At 36.8% G+C, this 25,884-nt stretch overlaps 2 protein-coding genes across 3 annotated transcripts in view; one reads left to right on the top strand and one right to left on the bottom strand.

The window, feature by feature from the left end:
* The window catches only part of LOC102234082 (grainyhead-like protein 2 homolog), a 23,174-nt gene extending 12,053 nt beyond the window's left edge, over positions 1 to 11,121 (top strand). The window contains exons 8-16 of the mRNA XM_005797391.2: positions 2,016 to 2,110; positions 3,992 to 4,150; positions 5,943 to 6,000; positions 6,189 to 6,328; positions 7,536 to 7,573; positions 7,678 to 7,769; positions 8,533 to 8,618; positions 8,713 to 8,777; positions 9,613 to 11,121. Of these exons, the coding sequence (XP_005797448.1) occupies positions 2,016 to 2,110; positions 3,992 to 4,150; positions 5,943 to 6,000; positions 6,189 to 6,328; positions 7,536 to 7,573; positions 7,678 to 7,769; positions 8,533 to 8,618; positions 8,713 to 8,777; positions 9,613 to 9,727 (848 nt within the window). The 3' untranslated portion in view covers positions 9,728 to 11,121. The remainder of the gene's footprint in view (positions 1 to 2,015; positions 2,111 to 3,991; positions 4,151 to 5,942; positions 6,001 to 6,188; positions 6,329 to 7,535; positions 7,574 to 7,677; positions 7,770 to 8,532; positions 8,619 to 8,712; positions 8,778 to 9,612) is intronic.
* LOC102233825 (neurocalcin-delta B) lies at positions 11,057 to 25,884 on the bottom strand. Of its 2 annotated transcripts, none has more exons than XM_023344498.1 (4): positions 25,671 to 25,884; positions 14,012 to 14,443; positions 12,818 to 12,923; positions 11,057 to 12,731 (listed from the first exon to the last, which is right to left on the bottom strand). In XM_023344498.1, exons 2-4 carry the CDS (start codon positions 14,387 to 14,389, stop codon positions 12,637 to 12,639), a joined length of 579 nt encoding a protein of 192 aa, XP_023200266.1. In that variant the 5' UTR covers positions 14,390 to 14,443; positions 25,671 to 25,884; the 3' UTR covers positions 11,057 to 12,636. The 2 variants fall into 2 exon arrangements, with proteins under 2 accessions (XP_023200266.1, XP_014331563.1); XM_014476077.2 differs by having other exon boundaries at positions 12,637 to 12,731; positions 14,012 to 14,440.

Below are 25,884 nucleotides of genomic sequence, written 5' to 3'. Positions count from 1 at the left end.
CCAGATATTCACCATACAACTACTATGAGGAAGTGTAATCGCTCTTTTTTTTTTTTTTTTTTAGAACAAATCCCTCAGGTGTTCTTTTTAATGTTTTTGCAAGTATAATGAGTCTGTTTTTATGTTCATGTGTGAGGAACAGACACAGATCAGACACATCAACAGCACAACCCATAGGGCATAAATATTTTTCCATTATATCAACAGATGCGATTGCGGAAACATATTCACACATAACTGCACACAAAGTTTTTGAAACATTGTTCCCTAAGAGACCACCTGGGCACGGCAATGCTGTAAAAGGGAGTTCTAGCTGGATGGAAATTAAAGAAAAGCTGGTATGAATAGAGGTTGAGACAAGGCGCATCGTACCCCGGGGCTGCTTCAGAGAATGGGTCATTTGAATGAGGTTATTTACTCGGGGGTGTTCGCACAGGAAGGCGTGCTACAACCTGCCCTGCTGCCTTGTGCACCTGCTCAGAGACCAGGAAGTGTTCATGCGATGGCGGTTAGGCTAATGGAGGATCTCACCAATAGACACTTGGACAATGGTCACATTAAACTAAGTTGTTGTCAAACAGTAAAAACAAATCTTAGCGGAGTCATCCCGCAATCAGCAGTATTGAGTATAATTGATTATTATTTATTCTAAAGGTTTTCTTCTGTTTGTGTATTCAGACTAACGTTGGTGTGTATTTTTTAAATTTATTTCAAAATTAGCATTTCAAATATTAGCCTTCTCTCCAAAAGGAAAATAGCAGAGTGGCGCAAGTTTGCAAAGTTGCATGTGAAGGAACCACAAGACTTGTGGAACTATGTCCTTTGTACAAATGAGACCAAAGTTGGTTAAAAAAAACAACAATATATAAAAAGGATGATGCCCAGGGCTTGTTTTGGATACCTTGTAGTCACTGTCAATGTAGACCTTACTGAAAAGTATTTGTGAATCAAATATATGAAACCTTACCTGTCTGTCCGTATATCTATCCGGCTTTCCTTTCTAGAAATTAAGCTAAGATAAGTTCACTCTAGTTGACACTATCTAAGTAAGCCAGCTGGATAGCTTATACATAGCTTAGTTTATGCTAGCTAGCTGACGTAGAGTTTAAGCTTGTCTTACTCTTGGTAAGCTAGTTAGCGAGTATCTTTTCTTGAGTTGAAGGTTATCTTCTCTTAGCTGACTTATCAAGATTTTAGACTTACCTATTTCTAGCTAACTTATCTAGAAAGCAATTTCATCTTACGCTAACAAACCTTTATAGAATTGAAGCTGATGTTAAACTTTAGATAGCCTAGCTGGCTAGGCTATACTTAAATTTATAATAAGATAGCTAAGTTATTTATCTAAAACTTTGACTATGTTATGCACTAAAAACGATAGCGAGCTTATCTGGAGCTCGAGCTTATTTTATGTCAGCTTGCAATCTTAGCGAGAATTCAGTATCTTCAGCTCTACCTTATATAGCTCAGGATTAACTAGCCAGCTAGCTTAGCGTTTAAGCTTACTGTATCTTAACAGAGAGATCTAACATTTCATATAACAGCTGAAGAAGCTCTGAAAATGAAAGCGAGTCCCTCCCAAAAGCAGTCCTGCTTTTATTTACGCACATATATTTATCTATTTGTAGGTTTGTATGTTTCTTTAGCACGTTCCTTTGATTGGGTGCTTGGCCAAAGAGCAATCTTATTATGGCCCCAATTTTTATCTCCCATACTTGTGGTCAGAGGTCAACCTAAAGCAAACCGAAGCACTGATCTGGCTGCCCTTTTATGCCCCAGTTGAATAGCCTTTCTTTGCATCTTCTCAGGCCCTTTGAAGCCAGACTCTCTGTTTACTCAAGCAGATAAGGCCTTATGTCCTAAAACTGAAGTGTGCCACATGATTGCTTATCTTAACAATAGCTACCAGTTTTTGCTTTTACTGACCAATTTGTTGGGTCGATGCCTGATAGCTGGGAATAAATTTGAAATTTGTATTTGCAAGAAATAAACTGTGTACTGTTTTTATTAAACAGCTGATTACAAGGAGAGCTTCAACACAATCGGGAATATTGAAGAAATCGCCTACAATGCCATCTCCTTCACCTGGGATGTGAATGAAGAGGCCAAGGTACAGAGGAGTTATGTTACTGTATTTTTTTCCCCGTTCTTTTTTGCTTTGCATGCAGGAATTAAATGTCATAGTAATTTTCCCAGAAACCAGTTTACTCTATTTACTCTCACTAGAGGTGTGTTGTGGATGTGGAAAAAGTAGCTCGACAGGTTTTTTTTTGTTTGTTTTTTTTATTATTTATTTTGTGCTGATTCAGATGTTGGCAAACAAGTGCTCTTACTTGACAAATTAACCGGTTTGATGCAACCGTCTGACCCGTAGACACCGCAAATGCTTAAGAGCTTACTGTCATATTTAATATTAAATCCTATAATGCTGCAATCAGTCAAGATCTGAGCACCGAAAGCAGTATCTTCCCTCTAGCTGGCACGTTTTCAGATGGGTGTCATAAAACCGATGGGCAGAGCCGCCTACATTTGCTCTGTTTGTTCTCTGTGTTTCTGTGAAGCCCACTCCTTTGTGACCACTCCTTAAATGCAGCTCCGTCAGTGTTTAAACTTCAGTGCCCCCAAGAGCCAACACACACCAGCACCTGTCCCCACCCTCTGTTGTTTGTTTTGCCCACATTTCTGAGGGACTCGATGTGTGCGTTTGGTCTGTTTATGTGCACTGTGTGTCAAGAGACTTTTTTTTTTATTGCAAAAGCGCAGGCAAAGACGATTGAAAGAAATCAAAGCCAATGCTTCTTACTATTTCTGAGTTGCTGTATTTGTGTGCAGAGTCTGTTTAGAGAAATCTCATCCCAGCACACTTTACAAAACAAGAACATCTTGTCAATGTATTGAATATAGCTAATCCAATCATACAGACAGATAAAAAGACAAATTCCAGTTAGATAATAAAATGCTGTGGTAAAGCCCAGTTTATTACTCCAGGTTTTCTGTCTAAGGGAACCCAGCTGGTTGCATTTCTCTTTCTGAACAAGCATGTGGCGACAGTGGACTGTTGATTCCAGTAACTAAAAGCAAAAACTGTTCACTGAACACAATGTTCCCCAACTACACACCGAGGCATACGTTGTTGATTTTTACTCAGGACAAATTGCTAGTGTTATTTGTTGATTAAATATTTCATTTAACACAAAATATAACACAATGTTGAAGTGAAAAGAAGAGGATACATGGTTTTGCATTTTGGCAGAAACATATAAAGTTTTTTTTACATAAATATTCAAATTTTTGAGCGGCTCACAGGGCATTGAAATTGAAAAAAGAGTCTGACAACCTCAAAGCTACGCATGGTGAAACTGGAGGAGCTGCTGAGATCCACATGGTAGTTTGGAGAATCTGTCTCCGTCACCAAGGTGGTGGCAACATTATTCTGTGGAGATTACCTGCTATAAGCTGCAAAAGACTTAAGATTGGGGTTGTATATCACCTTCTAGTGGACCAAAGACCCTAAACATGCAGCCAGAGATGGAATAGACGACTTAGATCATAGCATAATTATGTATCAAAGTGGTCTAGTCAAAGTTCAGAGTTAAATCTAAAAGAAAATACATGAAAATTGATGTTCACAAATGTCATTTGTCTAATCTGACCAAAATGGAGACATTTTGACAAGAAGATTAGAGACATTCAGACTTTACTGAATGGAGTGACAGCTTGCTTACCTTCTGGATTGCGTTTATCATGTTTTGATTTTTATCTCCTGAGATTCCTGCGAAGCAAAAGCCACGGCGAATTGAAAGGAATTTGGTTTGCGTGGCTTTGGAGAGTGAAACAAAAGAGAGGCATGAAGATTTTTGTAGACCAGAACAGATGAAGGTTTGAAGCAGGAGGCTGCATGTTCCTGACAAAGATCACTTCCTGCCTTAAGTAGGTTTTATGTGAGTGAGTGTTGAAGCCGGATCTGCTCATCTTACTCTGTCGTCTTTAGATCTTCATCACCGTCAACTGTCTGAGCACAGACTTCTCCTCCCAGAAGGGGGTGAAGGGTCTTCCTCTGATGATCCAGATCGACACGTACAGCTACAACAACCGCAGCAACAAGCCGCTCCACAGGGCGTACTCGCAGATCAAGGTCTTCTGTGACAAGGTGACCAAACACTTTCTGCACTGTTGTTAACATCTGCAGGAACATGTCACTCAATCCTGCTTTAGTATAAAAGCTGTAAACCCTGATAAAGATTCAGATATTTTTGGTGGTAACATTTAAAATGTAAAATGTATCTAACCGTCCTTTCTGTGAGTTATTGCAATATGGTCTGTTAATCAAGTGCAAGTTTAGGTGAGTTGCTATGTTCTCACAGCCGTTTTCTGATTTTTAAAGAACAATACGCATATGTCTGATTTTCATTACCATTAACATAAAAATATTTTTACCACCTTGAACAGTGGCCAAGAAAAAAAAAATCCTGTATCTTGTGATACATCTCTGGAAAAATGTAAGAGACCATTTCAAATGATCAGTTTCTCTGATTTTACTCTTTATAGGTATATGTTTGAGTAAAATGAACATTATTCTTTTAATATATGAACTAATGACAAAATGTCTCTGACATTCCAAGCAAAAATGTAGTATTTATTTGCAGAAAATGAGAAATGGTCTAAATAACGGAGAAGAAGCAGAGCTTTCATACCTCAAATAATGCAAAGAAAACAAGTTGATATTCATTTAGAAACAACAATACTAAATGTTTTAACTCGGGAAGAGTTCAGAAATCCATATTTGATGGAGTAACTATCAGGTTTTCAATGGGGTTCAGTGCAGTGGGCTCTTCATTTTTTCCAAAGCTGAATTTATTCCCCGCATAAACAATTATGGATAATAAATGGCACAAAGCTTAGATATTTTCCTACTTAATAAATATACTCAAATCGAAAGCTGGATTTAACTTTTTTTCAGTGTGTGTTTACACAACCTCAATAAAATCTGACTTTATTTATAATTATTTACCTATTTATAATTTTTATTATTCACCGTACTAATTTAATTTAATTTTATTTTTTGTAAATAAATCAACAGACTCTCAAATGTGTGAGATGCAACAAAATACATATTTGTTTCAAGCGTTTTCACACATCTTGAAGATGTAGTGCAGGTAAACGTGGAGGATGCTGCAGACCTGTAGTTTGCTGGACTCTAGTGGTGACAACAGTAACTGCAGCAAAATCCTGTAGAGGAGAGAAAAACTAACAACCTGCAGTATAACATGCGCAGGTTTTTTCTACAGAACAAGAAGCTATGAATGCTGCCAAACCTGACTTGTGAATGTCTTTATTTTATGAATCTGCACATTATTTGTCACTTTTTTTTTTCTTTTTTTTTTTTACTATTTTAAAGGAATATTTGCAATAAAGTTTACAATTTTATCTGTCCAACTCAATTATTCAGCTACCGTAATGATGATTTTTTTTTTTTTCCCATCAGGAAAAACGCTTTAGGAATGTTTCACCATCTAGTTGATTTTTTGTGTGATTTACTTTTACGTCAGTCCTTGTAATTATGCAACTTTGCCTTGAAAAGGTGAGGGTTGCATTGAAAAGTCAGTGCTGCTCAGTTCTGATTTCAATATCTCCTGTTATTGTGGATTATGTAATCACATTTCTGTCATGAAAAACAGATTAACAGTTCACTTGGAAAATGTTCAAAGTATCTCTGCTGACACCAGAAACGATTGTTAGGATTTGTCTTTAGCGTTTCTTTTTGTTTGTTTTTATGACTATGGGTGCATCATTACCTGCAGTTTTCAGAGCAAAGAGGCTGAATCCTGACCTCAGTCTTCCCTCTAGTGGTCAAAGCAAACCTGCACATAAATAACATGTTTTTTTAGCTACCCCTGCAGACTTGAATCGTTTTTACCGCCTGACTGTGTTTTTTTCTCCAGGGAGCTGAGAGAAAAATAAGAGATGAAGAGAGGAAATTACTGCGCAAGAAGTCGAAAGGTATAGCAAATTTTAAATGAAAATTAAACAAAAAATAAAGAGTAATTGAAATGATTTGTCTCATGTAAGCAGAAATAGAGTGCTCTTTTTACAGTTTACGGCTATAAATATACTTGTATTCGTTTTAATAGTAAACAAAGACCGAGTAAATTATTTTGAGTGAAGTCCTTCGTTTTTCTTCTGTTTAGGGAAAGATGGCGGTGTCGGGGTCATAACTATTCCCAAAAAGTCCGACGTCACTTTCTTCAAGACCTTAACGGACTTGGAGGCCCAGCCGGTCCTCTTCATCCCCGACGTTCACTTTGGTAACCTGCAGAGGGCTGGACAGGTAGACGCCCTGTTCAACAAAACCTCCTAGCTGAAATTTGACTTTTCAGATTTGTAACAGTAAAATGTTTCAAAAACTGGGAGCTTCACCTACTGTGAAGGTGCAAAGAGAGGGACAGGGAAACCACAAGCTAAAAAAATTAGAAAGTTGTTTTTCTATACTTCAAGTGTTCCTGCAGCAAGCATTCGGATGCAATGTAGAAAAGTCTAGAAATGGCTTTAATCATATTCCAGATCTGGATAAGTTAGCGTGGAAACATGATGGATTTTCCACACTTTCTCCCTCGTTACATTTTCTAAAATGCAAAAGTTTTCATTTCTGAATGTGCAGACATTTTTTAGTTGTTTTACGTTTGAATAACGTCTTTCATCTTGGATTTGTCAAAACAAATAATTGATTTCAACATTTTATCCTTTTTGTGTTTTGAGAACCTACAGTGATTTAATACCAGAAATATACAATTTCACTGCTTGTTTTGTCCTCAAAGCAACTTTATATTTGGGTTTCAAAGTGACTCCGTCAAACTGGATAAATGCCCACCAAAACAGAATTTTTACAAACAGAATAAAAGTGATAAAAATTAAAAGAATCAGTATCTGTTTTAGAATAATCCATTCGAGATGTGGGAAATCTCAGCGCGCTACATTTTTGAGATGGAGGCTAGACAAGAGTCTAGAAAAAAGTAGAAAAGTATGCCATTTTAAAATAAAAAATATATAGGAGATCTGTTTGTAGAAATTGTCTCCTGCTTTTCTTTCAGTTCAAAATTCTGGCTTTCTTTGTGTTGATCTGTCGCCTAAAATCCCAACAAAATGCATCAAAGTTTAAGCTTGCAATGCAACAATGGGGAAAAAAACTGATGCGTAGTTTTATGAGCCACTACATTTAGTAAAATGTCCAATTCTGTGGAAAAAAAAAAAGAAGAAATCCTCTGACATTTCTTGACATTTTGCTTCCAAGTGCTCTTGTAGAATATTCCTTCCCCCCAAAAAATTTATTTGGTGCTACTGACACAAACTTTCAGCTTTCTTGGAAGCAAAACCAAAACAAAGGTTTCTGTCACATTACTGCTACTGTGGCTGCAGCTTCAAGTAGAAACAGATTACCTACAGTAGCTAACAGTTTTATTATCCTGATTTTATATGAAATATTAAAACATTTTGCATAACGCTCTGAGTTTCACCTCTAACTCTTAATTTGTGCCTAGGTGTTTACGTTCAACGCAGAAGAGATTGACAGAGAAGGGTGAGTGTGCATCAGCAGGAAAACAGGAAACCACGCCTCACAGCAGCAACAAAGCCAGCAGCTCTCGGGATTATAATGTCTTCTTCTTCTTTTTTTTTTTTGAGGAGCGTGTTGGTGAAGAGGATGTTCAGGCCATCTGATGAAGACCTGTGCCCGTCACCGCACAAACAGAGCCGGGAGGAGACGCACAAACGAGGTAGCACAGCCGACGTCAAACTGTGCTCACAAGCACGAGACATGCTGTCCTACTAACAGGGTTCCTGCAAAATTTGGAAAAGTCTGAAATTTCGTTTGAGTATTTTCCAGGTCTGGATATTAACTCTGGAAGAGGCCCGTTTTCCAGCCATCCTTGCTTTTCTTATGTTCCCCTCCACCCCCCATATTTACAATTTTTTTTTTTTTTTTAAATGCTGTTTTAATCTGTATCGGGTTTGTTTTTGTTTGTTTTAACCAATTAGAGTAAAAGCAGTAGGTGGTCTGCTGTCCGTCACATCTGGCAAGTAATATAAAATTATTTGAGCATTTGCTAAATCCGGTGTGTTTACTTGGACGTAAGGAATAGCAAACGCTTTTATTTTGAGTCAGCACAATTTGCAGCAGCAGCGTGTTCCCATGAGGAACGAAGCAGCTGTTCCTGAACTTCACACATCCTTATTTTCTCCAGAGCTCCGTGGGAATAAAACATGGTACTCAATGTTCATCCTTGGCAAAATACGCTAAAAATCCTATCCAAGCACGGCTCGTTCCAGAAGAAGTGCTGGTCTGGGTGATATTTAATAATTGTGTGTGGAAAATGTCAAAAAATAACAGCCCAAGGTTATTTGTGATTCTGCTCTTCTTATTGTGCAAGTAAAGAAACTTTGAGATCCTGGAGGCTTCATGAAAAATAAGAGAAAATCTGGAAACTGTGACATTACCAGTCAGGTTGTATTGGCTTCCTTTCTGTTTTCGCTTTGTAGTGCTGCTGTACGTCAGGAAGGAGACGGATGAAGTGTTCGATGCTCTGATGCTGAAGTCTCCAACCCTCAGAGGACTGATGGACGCTGTGAGCGCTGCCTTTCTGCCTGCAGGCGTCAAACACAGAATATATTTCCAGAAGAGCTCGTTTTCACGCACTCCTCTGTGGTTTTCCTCAACAGATATCAGAGAAGTATGGCGTGCCCACAGAGAGGATAGCCAAAGTGTACAAGAAAAGTAAAAAAGGGTGAGCTGGTACCAAAGTAGAACTGTTTTAGGTCCAGAAATTGACCGATTTAGGCTTAAATTAATGCTCAAACACAACCAAAGGTAACAATTTTGGTCGTGTTTTGACTTATAATTTTGAGAAAACCCCTAATAGGTTTGAAACAGTAATCTCTTCAAAATAAAATCTTTATCAAAAGATGGATACTGCCAAAATTTACAATAAATGTAGAAATAAATAAATTGTTCCATAATAGAAAAAACAAAGAAAACATGGGGAAAATAATAACATTTTTAAATAAAAGGAGAGAATGAAATATTACAGGAGGTAATATATCAAAGTATGTTAAAAAAAAAAAAAAAGAATAATAAGTGACAGTAAATAAAATATACAGAATATGGGGAAAAGGTAGAAAAAATATTGAAATATAAAGGAAACTAATAAAACAATGACTGAAAGTAAAATAAAATGGAAAATTAAAAATAATGGCAATAATGTCAAAACAATTAAAAATGAAACATTAATGTATGTCATAATGTGAAATAAAATCAAAATGAGTTGAGGAAGTTATTTTTTAAGTACAGTATTTGGTACATTTATTACTTTATCAAGCCATTTTTTTATTTCTAAATTTGCTGCCAATTTTGGCAGGATCTGCCCTCTATAAGCATGATGGATTTTATTAAGCCTGTAATGAGAGAAATGACCTTTCAAAATAAGGCTTGCAGAATCTCCCATTATGTAAAATTCTTTGAAAAAGTTCACAATTTACCTACAAAAAAAAAAACAACAACTTAAGATCTAAATTTTGGATTCAGTACTAAATTGTTTCTATCATTTATGTCTTTGGGGGCAGAATCCTGGTGAACATGGACGACAACATCGTCGAGCACTACTCCAACGAAGACACTTTCATCCTCAGCATCGAGAACAGCGCCGACGCCTTCAAGGTCATTCTGACGGAGATCTGACGGTTCGCCCTCGGATCTCAACGCCTGCAGGAGAAACGTCTGATGAGTTGATGGACTTTACTTCGAACCTCTGAATCCCCTGATTCCCACACTACACTTACCTCTATGAAGCATTTTCTATTTCCTATGCAGGATGATTAAAAAAGAAAAACGGACGTTCTTGTGAATTGATAGAAGAAATGCTGGACTCCATGCCCACGTACTTCGGTTTTACTGAATATTTTTACTGTATAAACTCTTTGTATAAAATAATTATGTACAGACGCGTTTTGGCCAAATGTCACGTCAGAAGTAGCCACTTAAATATATCTGATGTGCTGTATGTAGCCGCAGCTTTAATTTACTTAGTTGATTCCAAGTACAACTTAGCAGCTTTTTTTTTTCTGCATGCCAAACATTGTTTTTGCTAGAAGTGTCATTATTTATTATTTTTTTTTGTATTTCTATACGTATGATCCAAGAATTTCAAGTAGATTTCTTCAAAATCAAAGTAAACGAATTTTTAAATTGTTTGACGCTCTCGTCTTTCAGCCACGTGGTAAAAGCTACATTTTATTTGGTATGGTTTTTAAAACGTACGAATGAAATATTTCATTTGTAAATGGAGATGTAATATAAGTACGGCTGTTTTGAAAATATAATAAAAACAAACGGAACAAAAATGTCCTTTTTCAAATAGCTATAATCAACTAGGCAATCGCAAGAAATAAAAAAAATAATTTCTACTCGTATAGAGGTGTGAAAAAATATAAATTTGTTTTTTGTTTTTAAATCATGCTTGCTGTTATCAGATGTTATCAGATTTTTTTTTTAGTTCATCTGATCTGGGTCTGAATTTACTACAATTATTATTTTTTTGTTTGGAAAAATGTAGGAAAAACTTGACGGTAGCTCTCGTCTCCAAAAGTGTCTCAACTAATGTAGGTAACGCCTCACATGAGGTCAGGTAAGTCTAGTGGCTTTTATTTCCTAAAATTAAATAATTCAAAAACTAGATATTTTATTAACTCTGATTATCTTTGACATTAAAACCTGATGCTGTGAAAACATTTAGGTGCGATAAAACGAAGACAAAAAATAAGAAGAAATCTGAAGTTTTTCCACAAACCATGGATAAGTTTCAAGCTTTGACTTAAAATACTGAAATTGTTTTCTTATTTTTACCAATCCAAAAAAAAATAATCCAGTTTTATGCACTTATGTTACAAAAAGAGCTGCAAAAATAGATCCTTACTCCTCCGTTTTGCTTTTATTTGAACAAAATGAACATCCTACACAGAATACATGATGCAAAGGACCCATGCAAAATCTAGAAAATTATACAGTGACTTTTTTTTTTTTTCCCTTTTTGTTCAACAGTTGAACCGTACAGAATAAATGGATACAATACTGTGCTTTTTCTTCTTTCATTTAATTCTTCTATATTTGGCACTTGACCACAGGATGCAATTGAAATGAAATGAAGAGGTGGAAGTACCTGATTGTCTCAATGAAAGGAGCAGAGCTACAAACGTCATCACAGTTGAATTTTTCTTTTTTTTTTTTTTTTAATCTTCACCCAATAGTTACATTTCAACATGTGAATACAGCAGTTTCTCATATCAGCAGGGCAGTGAAAGAATCCTGACGGAAGAAGTGAAATGTTCACAGTGAGATCTGCTCCTGCAAGGAGTTTTCAGTCTGTGGAAAAGTTAAAAACACGACTGCTGGCATTTACTCAGACAAAATCTGAACTTGAACATCATCACTCGTACAGAAGATTTTCTCTTTTTTTTTTTTTTTAGCTTTCTTGCACAGAACATTTTATTAAATTAGGGAGAACGGCTTTGGATTTCAACATTTCTTTCTTTATGAGGGGAAATTAATTTCCTTAAAACTAAATTTAACGCCAAACATGCAAAAAACACACCTGGTTCTCTCCTTTTGCTTAAAACATGTCTAGCATAAATATGTGTGAATACACTGTACAAGTTTCTTACATATTTGTCAAGTAAAAGAAATTAAAATATCCGTCACATTCCAGTATTTTATGCATGAAAATTGAAAGTGAAATCTTGCGCTGCAGCAAAACGCTGCAACGTAACGTCAGAATAAAATGAGAACATACTATATATCCATATATCTTTCTTTTTTTTCCTTTCACACTTAAATTGCAGTTGCAGACAAACAATCACAGCTCAGTTTATGCATGACATAGAGTCGCTCTGCAGAGACCACGTAGGTATATTCAGCGGTCACAACAACTTCATTTAGAAAGCCGAGTCAGTATTGGTTCTTTCATAACATTCTTTCAAAAAATAATACAGTACATAAAAAAATATTCGACATTTAAAACAATGATTCCCAGATCTTGTGTCTAAATAACCGCTCTGTAGCCCCAGACTGACATGCTTCATTTCCCCCAGTGTTGACAGTGAGCCACATTGCAATACTTGGTAAAGATCTGTTCATCAGCACTCGGCAAACCGTGTCAGTCACACAGACAAAATCAACATTATTCTCTTTAAATAGGAAATCCTGCTTTTCAAAATAAAAAAACGGGTCAAAACAAACTTGGATTTGCTTCAACGTACCTCATGGATGCGCTGCGTCATCCCCGCCGGCTGTGATCTCACAGCGCAGGAAAACGCTTTTCCATTTCAACGAGTCTTTGATGGTAATTTCAGTCCTTCAAGTCAAAACTGTACCGCGGATCAGACCCGTGTTTGTGCAGAACCTTTGACCGAACACAGAGGCCCGTGAACAGTGTGTGAACGATTATTTACAGACATGTATATTGTGCTTTGGTACAGCAGGTGTCTGTGTGTTCATGTGCCTCTCTATAGATCAAAGTAGTACATTTCAAAAGAGTCTCAGGTGGGTCAAATGGGAGCCATTTTGAAAATGTGCTAATGTATCAGTCCAGTTTCCTACTGCCCAGCACTGCTGGGGTCACACTGCAGCAGTCGCACGATGGAGGGGTCGTTCTTTGCTCCCTCCACGAATTCCTCCAGGGACAGTTTACCTGAAACAAAGAAAGTTTAATGTAAGTAAAACAGGTTTGGTCTCAAGGATGTCTAAGTTGGAGTTAAGGACTCTCAGCAGCCTTACCGTCTCGATTTGTGTCCATCTGCCTGAAGATTTTGTCTGTGCGCTTCTCAGGTGTGGATTCGTCTTCTGGCATTTTCATCACAGAGGAAACCATCTTGTAAATGGCCTGAAAAAAAACCCCAACATCAATAAGAGTTGATTTTGATGTTTGCAGAGATTCTCTATCCAATCTGACTTATTTTGAGATATTTTACCTATTAACAACTGGAAAAATACCTCCTGGTTATTTTTACTTTAAATAATGCAGAGAATCGTGGACAATAAGGCAGATTCTGATTCTGATTGTTGATATGCAAACGTTTGGAGCTGTGACAAACTACACAGCTCCAAACCAGAGGGATAAAAAAATGCATCGTTTTTTAAAAAGACCACAAAAAAAATCAAGAGGTATGAAGATTTTTATATGGCATTCTACCAGGAATAAAGTCAATACAGGAATACAGTTTTATTTAATCTTTCCAGTTTTGTTTGGCATCGATGTAAAAATAATTTCTGTCTGATTCTAAATGCTTATGAAATATTGCTGCAGTGTTGTGGAGATTTGTAAAAAAAAAAAAAAAAAACATCCCTACAAATAAACACATTTTCACTTCAGGCATCAACTAAAAATAAAGAAAACTAACTTTGAGAACAAGATTACACAGTCTGCTTGATTTAGCTCTATGTTGTGTGATGTAACAACATGTGTAGAGGATTGTGTGTGTGCGCGTGTGTGTATGACGCACAGTGAGGAATCTAACGATTCACAGAACTTGATTTAGCTGTAAGTGAAGGAGTGCACAGCTAAATGAACTCTCCTCTAGATGAGTCCAATTCAGAGGAATCTGAGAACCAGAACGGAACGGATAGTTTCTACTATCAGAAGTTTTTTCAGCTGTCAAATGACACAGAACAGAAGAGATAATGAATATATTCAATGTTTAAGGTCCAAAGAGCCACTTGTGGTTCCGGAGCCGCATGTCGCAGACCATTGGACTAGACATTTAAAATTACTCGAAATTTAATCCAATGTTTTCAGTTTGAAATATTTCTAATAGTCAAAGAGCTTAACTTTTTTTTCCAACCCCTTTACAAGCCAGCTAGCTTCACATCACAAATATTCAAATGACATTTTAACTTCGAAGAAACTTGAAGTGAGGAAGCAAAATGCAGCAACATGTAAAGATGGACAAAAACACCTGACAAAAATCTCACCGTTACAATCTCCAACATCTCAGCCTTGCTGATGTATCCATTCCCATCCAGGTCGTACATGCTGAACGCCCACTTCAGCTTCTGGTCCAGCCGGCCGCGGGAGGTGACGCTCAGGGCGATGATGAACTCCCTGAAGTCTATAGTCCCGTCGGCGTTAGCGTCAAACGTGCGGAAGACGTGCTCGGCGAACTTTGAGGCGTCTCCGTACGGGAAGAAGTTGGCGTAGATCTTCTTGAACTCCTCCATGCTGAGGGCGCCGCTGGGGCAGTCCCGCAGGAAGCCCTTGTACCACTCGGTGATCTCGTGCTCGGTGAAGTCCGTGTTCTCCATCAGGTCCTGCATGACGTCGGGGCGGAGTTTGCTGTTCTGTTTGCCCATGGCTGCTTGATTTGGAGGAGCTTCTGGATGTGAGGGCAGCGGCGCTTTAGACTGCTGAACAAGAGACATAAGAGAATATGTTAATAATCACATGAAAACTAGAGCGAGAGGAAAAAATAGAGACCAAAAACAGGGTAAGAAATGAAAACTATTGTAAATGTTTACACAAAACATATGAAAACAGCTCCGACTTCAACGTACATTCATCTTACACAGATGAAATACTAAACTGAAAAAGTCATCATTCACTCAGAATCACCTGATGAGGTGTTACAGTTTGTCTGGGTTTTTTTTATTTAAAAAAAAATACACACATATACAGTATATATATATATATATATACACACAGCTACAAAAAAACAGGTAGAAAAATGTCTGCTGAAATTTTTAAAAATTGTTTAGTCATCTTCTTGAATAAAAACATGCAAGTAGAAAGAAGTAAATTATTGAATAGAGATGATGGTACCGGCTCTCTGAACTAGAGACGGACAGAAAAATTGGTTGATGACTCGACTATAAACCCCAAAAAATATAAACATAAACTAAAACTCAAGTGAACACGCCCTGCCTAAATGCTAATAGTCAACACCATCAGAGAGGAAGTTGTTTCTGAGGGAAGGAGATTCAACATCGGATTACCAAAATTGAAGCTCAACGGTTTGAGCAACTTCAACAAGGTAAGTAAAAGCTTTTAAAATTCATTTTAAAGTTTCTAATTCTCACCACTTTAATTGTCTCAACTAGATTAACAACCAGGATAATTCACCACAGTATAAAACAATAAAAAACACTTTGCACTCAAACTCTGAAAGGTTTCTCAACCTTTTACCAGCCTTTTTGCCAAGCCGAATAATTCGAAAATGAGACAAAAGAAGCATTTATTATGTCCTTCTTTCTATTTAATATCAAAATGCAAAAACATATCAACAACAGCAATGAACAATATGCAAGGCAAAGGAGAAACGGAGACCACCGAATGTTTGCAGGGAGCAGAATGTGTGTAGATGCACCAACCACACCTGTCGATAACCACGTGCACAATAATGTGCCTGTGCATGCATCTCTGCAGATGCAACTTACATTTCCTGCAAGAACTTTGAAGCTCGTTGTCGAAACAGCTTTTCAGCCTTGCCAATATTTGTTGAGCTGTAAAATTTGAGTCTCGTTATAAATCTGACGGGTTCCATGAAATGTTGTAAACAATTTCTTTGAAACAAGATCTTTTACAGGAAGAAAATAAGAAAAAATGTCTTCGGTAAAGCTAATGTACTGAACAGGCTGTTTTTCTTAACTCTCCAAGCTAAAGTTGTGAAAAATTCACAGATTATGGCAGCTAAAAGCAGCAATATCAGGTCAAAACTCAGAATAACTTAGTCTAAGCACTTCACATTAGAGACTTCAGTTAATGTTTTTCTTTCTTTAAAAAAGTAAGAAATGTGAAAGTAGTTACTTTATTAAAAGTACAGACTCAAAAAGAAGGAAGAAAATTATTTAATTTACATTAAGCTTCATTGTAGGGTATCGTAAAACTATTAGTGCTGTGTCTGTAAGACACTGATGAATATTTTTAACATTTAAAATCACATCCTAATCATTACACACGGACATTACTTTCACCGATTGAGAAAAACTGCCTACGAATTTGACTTTTATCCAACTCAAAAAAATCACAGCTACGATGATAACCTGAAACCAAACAACTCCACTGAAAGGGGAAAACAAACTTATTCTAATTAATTTCTCATTGTTGTAAAACTCGTTTTGCCCTTTTACCTTATTTCACCTGCTCATACATAAATGTTCCATAAACTGGCCGCTTTAATCCTTTAATTAACTTGGAGGTAAACAATGAGCTGCAGTAACGTGACGGCCGCCTTCACACAGATCCTAACGCTAGATTGACGTTACACCTGGAAACAGAAATGGATTAATAAGACTAAAAGTTAGCCTGCTGTTTAGATCATAACGCTTAGATGGTATCCAGTTAAATTTATTAAACAAGGATGTTAAGTTACAACAGAAATTGTACAACTTTTAATTTAAAATGTGCATCAAGAACATTTTTATTAGTTAGCCAGAAATAATCCATCATGTGTTGGTGTATTGAAATAAAACCACTCAGTTGTACATACCACTGCAACAGCTTAAATTCAATACATTGAGAAACCAGGAAGCCTGTCAAATTGACTTCCCCTCCCCCACTTATTGCCAGCTGCTTTCAGCCAACTAGCTGAAGCAGCAAATTGACCGAAACCTCTCTCTGCATTGAAGCAAAAGCAAAAACTGGTCGTTGGGAGATACATCTGGCCACACATATTCTGTTTTTTTTTTTTTTTGTTTTTTTTTTAAATAACGCTGTTCTGCAGCAACCTGCAAAGGTTACAATCAAAGTACACTGTGAATTACTAGTAACATTTAGGAGAGCAATACATTATAATAACATAGCAGGGAGCTTTAACGAGTAAAGAAATGTGGCATATGGAGTTGTAATAAGCATTAAACAACAAACCATTTCTACGTCTATTGAGGGGTACCTCAAGGCTCCATCTTAGGTTCAATCTCAATCTCATTAAATCCTACTTCCATTGAGCTCCTTTTTCACAAAGGAGCTGAAACATATCCTTTATATTCAGCTATGATGATAATCTATGGATAAATCTATGTACAACAGCAGCCGGACATAGAGAGATGTGTAAAAACATGAATGGGGAAAAAAATATTTTAATCTGTTATTACCGCCATTCATTTTACTAGAAATCTTGGGATGGTTTTAGATAACACTTTTGAATTTTTTGCAAATAAATAAATGTTTTTGCTATTCTTTGTTCTCTGCTGTTTTTAAATACAAGTTTTGACTAAACTAATCTACTTATTTGCTTTATATTCAATTGATAATGACTTTTCAGGCTGAAACAGAACAACCAACCATGCAAGAACACAGTCATGTGGCAAGTTTTGGACTGTGAGAGGAAGACAGAAGAACCTTTAAAAGCAGAAAGAAAACACACAGCCTTCATAAAGAAATATGTCAGACTGGGATTCAAACCCAGAACCTCCTCCCTGCAAGAACAACCAACTGTGCAGCCAACTTAGTATATTTCCACAACTACAGGCCTCAAAACTAAAAGCAAATTGGATTTTATTTAGGACCAATGTTATGCTTTTTATACAATTTGTTTCTTGTTTCTTATTCATGCACTTTTCATTTCAAGTTATTCTCCATCTGAACCACCAATTCCCTTATATTTGCATTTTAATTGCTTGATAGATTGTGGCGCATAATGATGGTTTTTGAGGCAAAGGAGAAACAACAAGTCATGCAGTCACTCGTTACCACAGTCAGATAAAAAAAATTACTTTACAGAATGCTTTTGACTCACATTAGAAATTAATAACACTTCCTGGAAAGCCTAATGGCTTATTCAGTTGTTTGCTTTTAGTTTTAATCGAAAATACGCAGCATCCACCCAGTCCTACTGTTTACAAGATGACTAAAATGTTTTGCCCGCTATTATTATAAACAAGACTGATAAGGTTAATTAGTGCTACGCCTGACAGTTTCGTAAAAACAAGAGCTACAAAATTAATCAACGGGATGTGCTTATATGGTCAATATTTGCTTTTCCAACAATTCAGCAACTAGAAAAATTCAATAAAAGTTCTATAATGTGATAGTCTTTCATTTCAACCACTTACTAAAGAGAAAAAGAGCACTTTTGGAAAGATAAAGAAATGCTTTCAACCTCAGCCTGATTAGAGTAGTTAATATAGATGCTTTCCAAATATGATTGAAATTATACACAGGACAAAAGAAGAAACTGCTTTCAGTTTTTCTAGTCATCTTTGTACACATCTTTGCAAAACAAGACGAGAAACTGGAAACTGAAACAATTTTAATGATATCCTTCTTGATGGATGTTTTAAGAAAAGCATCAATTATCATGCAAATCTATCATTTCTTTATACTAATAAATCCTTTTGGTTTATCTTAAACAAAGAATAAATTTATTTATTCTGGCAAGAATAAATAAACTACCAGACTACCTGATGACCGAATTAGTAGTTTCAATTCTTTTTAATCCTCTTGTAACCATCCTGTTTGCACAGAAAGGGTTTGGTATTTCTTTAAAACTGTTTTTTCCACAGACAAACAAATAGTGAAAAAACCTAACTCTTCTTAATTCAGAAATAGTTTCCATAATGAAGATTAGGTTTCACTTATGGTGCTTTTACTGACAGGTAAAAGATTGGATTTTCCAGTTTTCAACAGGCTAACAATCTGCACAACCCGCTCTTCTTTCTATGTTCCATGTTTTCATGCAACTCCTGCAAATCCCTTTCCAACAATATTATGATTTGCAGAAATTAAAGTAATTAAGATTTCCAACCAAAATACTGTCTAATAAGTGTTTTTAATCCAATATTTTGCTTGTGAAAGTGTTTTCCACTTTGGTGAGCTAAAATAGACAAAAACAAATATGTGCACGATTACTACTATTCACCTGAGGGCCTGCAGCCCCAGCAGCGACAACATTCCCATTGGCTGATAATCTTTGTTTATTTTAAAACAAGATGACGGGGTGAGAACTCAGGCCTGCATCGAACATCCCATCAGCCAGTCACCCTAAGATCTCCTCTATTTCTGACTCTGTGAGATCACTGGCCACAATTAACCGCTAAGGCTCTTACCTGCTGCTCCTGGCAGCCCACAGGCTTACATAACCGGGGCTTTGACAAGTGCTAAGTTCACGTGGTGTGGGCAGATTCTCGCTCAAGCATCCCAGGAGGTCAGGACAAGTGACTGAAAGCTAGTTTAACCTTCTGAGCTGAGAACAGCCCAGAGATAGAGCTGCTGACCTAAGCTAAAGCAGTCAGAGTGGATCTGAGCAGAACAGGCCATCACTTTCAGTTTCTAATAACACCAACATGAACACCAAATCTTGGAGTCCAAGACGGGACTTACCAACAATCAACGAGGTAATCTGTTGCATCAAACATCTGATGAGATGTCTGATGTTTAATGCATGTTTTTCAAATGACAACTTGACAATTACCTTAACCTTTTTTGTTGCATTTTTAATATTGTATTAAGTTTGATGTGTTTCTGAAACGCATCAATTATGATTTATAATCTTAAAAAACATTTTTTTCAGTTTCCATTTGATTAACAATGTTTCCCACCATCATTAGACTTTGGTTTGGGGATGCTCAACCTGACTGGTCATATTTACTAAATGTAACATTAAATAATGTCAAGGTTTCCCCCAGGTTATTACAAGCCTGGCAAGCCACCAGGCTTTACTTGTGTCCCAACCAGGCTTAGCAAGATTTTTTTTAATGCTTGCATTTTCTAAGGCTTTATAGTTGGTGTTCAGATATTAATCTTCCAATAATTTTCAAATTTCCTGTCAACTTTAAACATTTTTTAACTCCAAAACATGGAGGGTCGCTGGATGAATGACTGCCGAGCGCCACAACCACCGGGCGTAGCAAGTTTTCTGAGGGAAACCTTGAATTTATTTCAACCCAAAAAGGGCTTTGATGTGCCTATATAACCAGGCTGAACAATATCAGGAAACATGCAACTTCAACACTATTACTGGACATTTAAACGGCTGAAAAATCTACATTTGTCTCCAGATTCCCAAACAAAGGAAGCAAGTTCATAAATAAAAATACTAATTATGGCTTAAGAAGTAAATCCTAATTTATGCATCACAGATTTACTTATTGTTCTTATTTTAAACTCCGAAGTGCATCAAAGAAGCCATTTTGCAAATTTACAGATCAGAATAATGTAACTTTTTACTTTTATAATAACCTGTCACATAAATCGATTATTGCATCACTTTAAAAATAATACTTTTTACTGACTAAATTTGGAGACTGTGATTTTAGACAGTTGTTCCTAAGAAATGTTGCTAGTCTAAAGAGATATTTGCTCAGTACTGATGTTCAAACAGAGATAAGATGAGCAGCTGGGGTCTCTCTAGAGTACTTAAGTTCATCTGTTCTTGCTGTTTGAAGCCCTCCACATGGTATTCGTCTCAGAACATCTTGTTGCCCACTTATGTAACGTACACAGGTCTCCATTTATATCCTGCAGGTAAGCTTCGACGCAAGAGTCCAACAGATAATCCAAGAACACAGGGAGATGAAGGAAGCTGTCTGAGAGCCAAAAGGACTGAAAAGTACCAGATTACTGACCATATGAATGAGGCGCCCACTTAGGCATGATGCATCTTTCACCAGCTTTACTACAACATCAATTTTACTTTAAAAAGTTTTTAAAAAAACGATGAAGCTACTTTTCATCTCTGCAGTAATAACATTTCCAAATCAGAAGCAGCCATCAGACCAGACCAAGTATAAAAACTACAACTAATGTTTCTGCTGAAGTTAAAAACATTTTACATAGTTCTGTTTAAACCTGTCACACAAAAAAACAGTAAATCAATTAATTGCATGAAAAATTAAAATGAGCTCAATAAAATATATTTGAATGATTGTTTTTCTTGTCTCTTTCAACCAAAGACTGGATGACAGAAGGTTTCTGGTGCGTTGGTCTCAACTAGTCCCTTTTTTTGAAGGCACATTTAATTTAGAGACTTGAGTATTCAATTTATTTTGGATATTTAAAATTTCTTCTAGGTCCAATGTTAAATGTACAGTAGAAATTAAAGCATATTCATCTCTTAGAGGGTGTACTAGTATTATTATGTCATTGTGCAATTATATTACTTGAAAACGCCTCAAAACATTATTGTTTATTGCAATAATGTCTGGGACAATTTATCATCCAGCTAAATTTTATTGTTACAGGGCTACTTCTGCAACAAAACAAACACACTCAGTCTGATTGCTGATTTGATCAGCAGCTCTGCTTTGTCTTTGTCTGCTGGTGAACAATTACTGCAGATTGGCAACAACATTTGTTTTGTGTTGTTAGAGAAGAATCATTCAATAGTCATTCAATAGTCCCAAACACTGGGCTATACTAAATCTGATCAGCAGGTTAAATACAGAAAAATCTGGAGTGTTTTTTTTTTTTACTCTTCTTCTATTCATTAAACGCAAATTAGGAACATCTGCTATATAAACCAACACTTTGTCTTTAATGCTGAAGAAATGTCAGATAAAGATTAGGAAAATAAATTGTTCTCTTGTTATTCCTTAATTTTTATTTGGATTCAAAATTAAAATAATATAAAGACATATCTTATTTCTTGTACCTTTTCTCCCTGTTAACATTGTTGCAGATGACGAAAACTGAGTCGATATCAAAAGTGCAGCCTTTACTGTTTTAGTCAAACCATTAACACCAGTGACGTTGAAGTTAAATGCCATGTCAAGAGAAAGGAACTATTGCACATGAACCACTTTTACCCTAAACCCACAAATTTGATCTCACTATGGTTTAATCTATGTGCATGCAAAGAACTTAGGTTGTATGTACGGCTTTAATTCAAACTGACTAATTCGAAAGATGAAATGTTCACACTCGGTAAAGCTTAATAATTTGGGTCAAATTCTAAAAGCTTTAAAAACTGCACCTGTCTCAGAAAAAAAACAAGCTCTTGACTGTAAATGTGGCCCATTTGCAATCAAGCCGCCGTATAAAGCAGCTGCCGCCCAGCATAACTTTAGGAGCAGGGAGCACTCGCGTTACAAGTACCGTGGCGGTGTGTGTTCATTGCAGCGAGCTTCAATGGCTCCTTGAATGTCTGAGTGCAACTTAATCTGCCGTGTAATTTGGTGTGAGGTCAGAGAGAGACCACTGTTGGTCCGATCTGTACCACAGAGTAGTACAGGAAATGGTTTCTGTACAAGCTTTCTGTTCATCAAATGACAATCAAAAGTTAAGTTTCAGCAACTAAACCAAGTTGGGAGTAAAGAGAAAAGATTTTTAGTCCAATTTAATTCTTCAAACTTGCACAGTTAGATAAAGGTAAATAAAAACTTCCACTCACAGTTCATTGGTTCCATGCAAGAGAACAGAAATGCAATCAATCGGTCGGCCCGAGATTACAACAAAAAATTTGATGTTTGTCCTTATAGTCATTAAATGCATCAGAACCCACTACTCTACACCAAACACAGCTTATACTTTCATGCTAGCTCTATCAAGGACCCGCAATCTCATTTTTCTCTTTTAGCCGTTTTAGTTTGTAGAAAATTAAAAGGTCAAAATCAAAATTGGTATCAGCCAGGAAGAAGCCCAATGGTGCAGCTCTAATTTGAAGTCAAATTGAACTGAAAAAAAATAGCTAAACTACTAATTGCCTCCAGTTAGACAGAAAATAATTGCAAACTGTACATTTCTTCTGCAGTTCTGTGGCAAGACTATCGAGTACTGCTCTCTTCCTAAACAAAAATTATAAATTTCAAAAAGTTTTTGATATCACATATTTACTGCTAAATCTAAAAAAAAGTGGTAAACTCTTCCTCCTGCAGGTGCTTATTAAAACAAACCCTTTGTAATAATAACCTCCACCTTCTATTTAAAACCGCCATCAGTGTTAAAATATTTGTGAATCACCAAAAAAACCCAAATAGTTGTCACTTTTAGTGATAAACAGCATGTTTTAATTACAGACTTTCATTGCTCTATCTTTTATTATTTGTCAGTTTTTTAAAAAAAGGAAAAAAAATGGCATCTCCTCTTTGTGCACGAAACCCAAGGGAGAAACTTCATCTTAATTCAGCACACATCAGCTCCCATTGTGAGACGGAGAGCTCTTTGCGTCAAGGCGCTGCAGAAAACCACAATCATGACACTGAAGCCATTATGAGGAGCGGATGAGAACAAGATAAAAAAATGCCACTGACGGCAGAGAGAGACGGAGGGAAGAGCTGCAAAACAGACTGAGCATTGGACAAACACTCAGAGAAAATTGTTGCTGATTATATGTGGAGAGCACCGCTCATTTTTCCCTCAATGTCTAAACAAAAGCCAGCAGAGATGGAAATGTCAATGTGACAACTGAACGTCTCCCATTCCTCTCTGTCGCTGTTTTCTCCTGCAGAGTATGAGGAAAAGAACATGCAGTTTCCTATCAAAAACATTCTGTATCTATCTGTTCCTCACTCACTCCATCTACTTTTTTTTTTTTCCTTTTTCTTATAAGTACTAATTCAATTCAAAAGCCCGCCGACTGCCTCATCGACGAGCCAAACTACAGGCCGAGTCGCCTTCCACTGTGGTCAAATCTGGCCCAAAACAAATGGAAAACTCACTGTGTAAGGCAAAAATAGAACATCTGTCGAATTTAGCAAACTTCTGTCGGAGATCAGCATCTTGAAATGTTTAAGAGACAAGCCTCAACACATTGGTGTTAATCCAGCTCAAGTTGCTGGATTACTGAAATTAAATCTGAAAAAGTCCAGATGCCACACAGCTGTGTGTTTGGTGAGGTTTCTCTTGTTTGTTTCCTCTGTCCAACACAGCATCTTTCTTATCATTTCCTGAGTGTTTGTGATTGTGATGACTAAACCTCCTCTTTTGACACTAACATTTATGCGTCTATTTCAGTGTCTATTAACACCCCCAGGAATGCATTACCGGGTCTGACAGAGGAAGTTCAAGCACAAATCATATAACATACTGGCTAGACTTCCCACTGTGTGAATAAAAATACTCCAGCTTCACAGTATTCAGAGATTTAAAACAAAATAAATATATCACATAATCTGACTTGAATCCACAAAAACTGTCTGCACATATCTTTATTTTGTTTTAAATAAAGAAAAAGAACATCTTCTTTCATCCAGCTGGCCAGCAGTGCCAGCTGCTGGCCAGCAGGCTTTTGCTGGCACCTTCCATGAAGAACTGTAAACTTTAAGACTTCTTTACTCCAGTACAGCTTTTCAGTTTGATGTTATGACTTAGAATTAAAAAAAGGAAAATAATTTTTAGTTCTTTAAACTTCCAAGTAAGAAAAAAATGAATAAAAAGTCTTGTTAAGTGCAAAACCCAAGTAGAAAAGTCATAAAGCTCCAAAAACCTTGAATTCAGAATTCAATATGGCTGCCTTTACAAGTCAAATGTGGTTTTATGTGGTTTGATGTTTATTCAAACCACATAAAAAGTAAAACATTATGATATGATGTAAATTGGTAGGCTTCCAGCAGTCCTAGTAATATCATTTGAAAAGACTCCATCATTCCTACATAAAACTCCAATGAAATTCTGCTAATTTTGCAAAGCCTCACATTGTGAGGCAATCCCAAGTTGTCTACTTGTCTACACAAATCGCCAATTTAAAAATAAAAACCTTACAAATACAATCTCACAACACTCGAAAATGAGTTTCTGCAGTCAGATTGAATCTCTCTTGTTCAAACATCTTCTATTTGAATCCTGCTCCTTGTGCTCAAAATTTCTTATTCTCAAAATGTCAAAGATACAGTCATTTCATGAAAACACGCAAGCAGAGAAAACAGACCTGAGAGAAAAGGTTGCGTCCCCACAGAGGAAGTTAAAGTGCAACACACAGAAGTGAAAAAGGAGCGACAAATATTTGTGCATTAAATCTGAGCACAGAACGATAATTTTGGGGATACTTTTTGAGAGTGTGAGAGCAATGTTTTAAGTGAGAGAGGTGCAATATAGGAGATGCATGCTCAATTTTTTTTTAAAAAAATTCCCCCAAATGTCTGACATTCATTTGTGTGAATGACTCCCTGTTTTAACTTACTACAGCTTGGAGAGTGAAAACAGAGTGATTGTTGCATCTCTATTGACTGAATGCACACACAGTTTACCAGAGACATTCATTTGCAGGAGAGCAAACATTTCCACTCGCTTGTCAAGGTGAAACAAGTGCAGTAAAAGCTGCCTTCTTTCTCCTGCTTTTTTCTACTGACTTGACTGATGGGCTGCTGAAACGAGATACTCACTCAGCTCTGTGCGGTCTCCACTTCCTGTGTTCACGCTTTCAGTGAAAATACAGCGAACACCTCTGAGAACATCTCTGGAGGTTCATTAAGGATAAAAAGGACCAGCCTCATCCGATTAGAAATGTAGGTTTAGCCTGATCAGCGGCTAGCGACGTGTAATGCTGCTGCAGGGCAAAGTTATGGAAGAAACTGTCAAGTGTTGTTTCTAAAAAAAAAATTTTTTTTTACCGTAACAGCTTAACAGTGATGGAAAGACACAGAAAGGAGTATTGTTTGGGTTGTAAACTTATTTCAGCTGTGCTGTGAGGGAATAAAAGTATCAGGAAGAGGGTACACTCACTACAGAGGGAAGGGAAGGACGGGGACATTAGCCACAACTTACCTCGCTTTTTCAGTTTGCGCGGAGGGTTTCTTCTTAGAAAGTCTTCTTAATAGTCCATTACCTCGAGTCGGGGAGCGGTGGTGGAGTCGGAGAAACAAGGCTGGTTGTAGCTTGAAGCCGCACAGGAGCTGCGAACACCCAGCTGCTCTCCGTTACAAACTCCGAAGCGAGGCTGACTGTTTTCTCAACCGCCGCTCGCTCAGACTCTACTCAG

The sequence above is a fragment of the Xiphophorus maculatus genome, chromosome 13 (assembly GCF_002775205.1).
Source record: "Xiphophorus maculatus strain JP 163 A chromosome 13, X_maculatus-5.0-male, whole genome shotgun sequence".
NCBI lineage: Eukaryota > Metazoa > Chordata > Actinopteri > Cyprinodontiformes > Poeciliidae > Xiphophorus > Xiphophorus maculatus.
This window is presented reverse-complemented; position numbering and strand designations above follow the sequence as displayed.

Excerpts from the sequence above, each read along its gene's own strand:
- LOC102233825 (XM_023344498.1), bottom strand. The coding sequence starts at position 14,389 with ATGGGCAAACAGAACAGCAAACTCCGCCCCGACGTCATGCAGGACCTG. Across the intron at positions 12,924-14,011 it reads AGATGTTGGAGATTGTAACG|GCCATTTACAAGATGGTTTC; the intron begins GTGAGATTTTTG and ends GTTTTTTTTCAG. Across the intron at positions 12,732-12,817 it reads GATGGACACAAATCGAGACG|GTAAACTGTCCCTGGAGGAA; the intron begins GTAAGGCTGCTG and ends TCTTTGTTTCAG.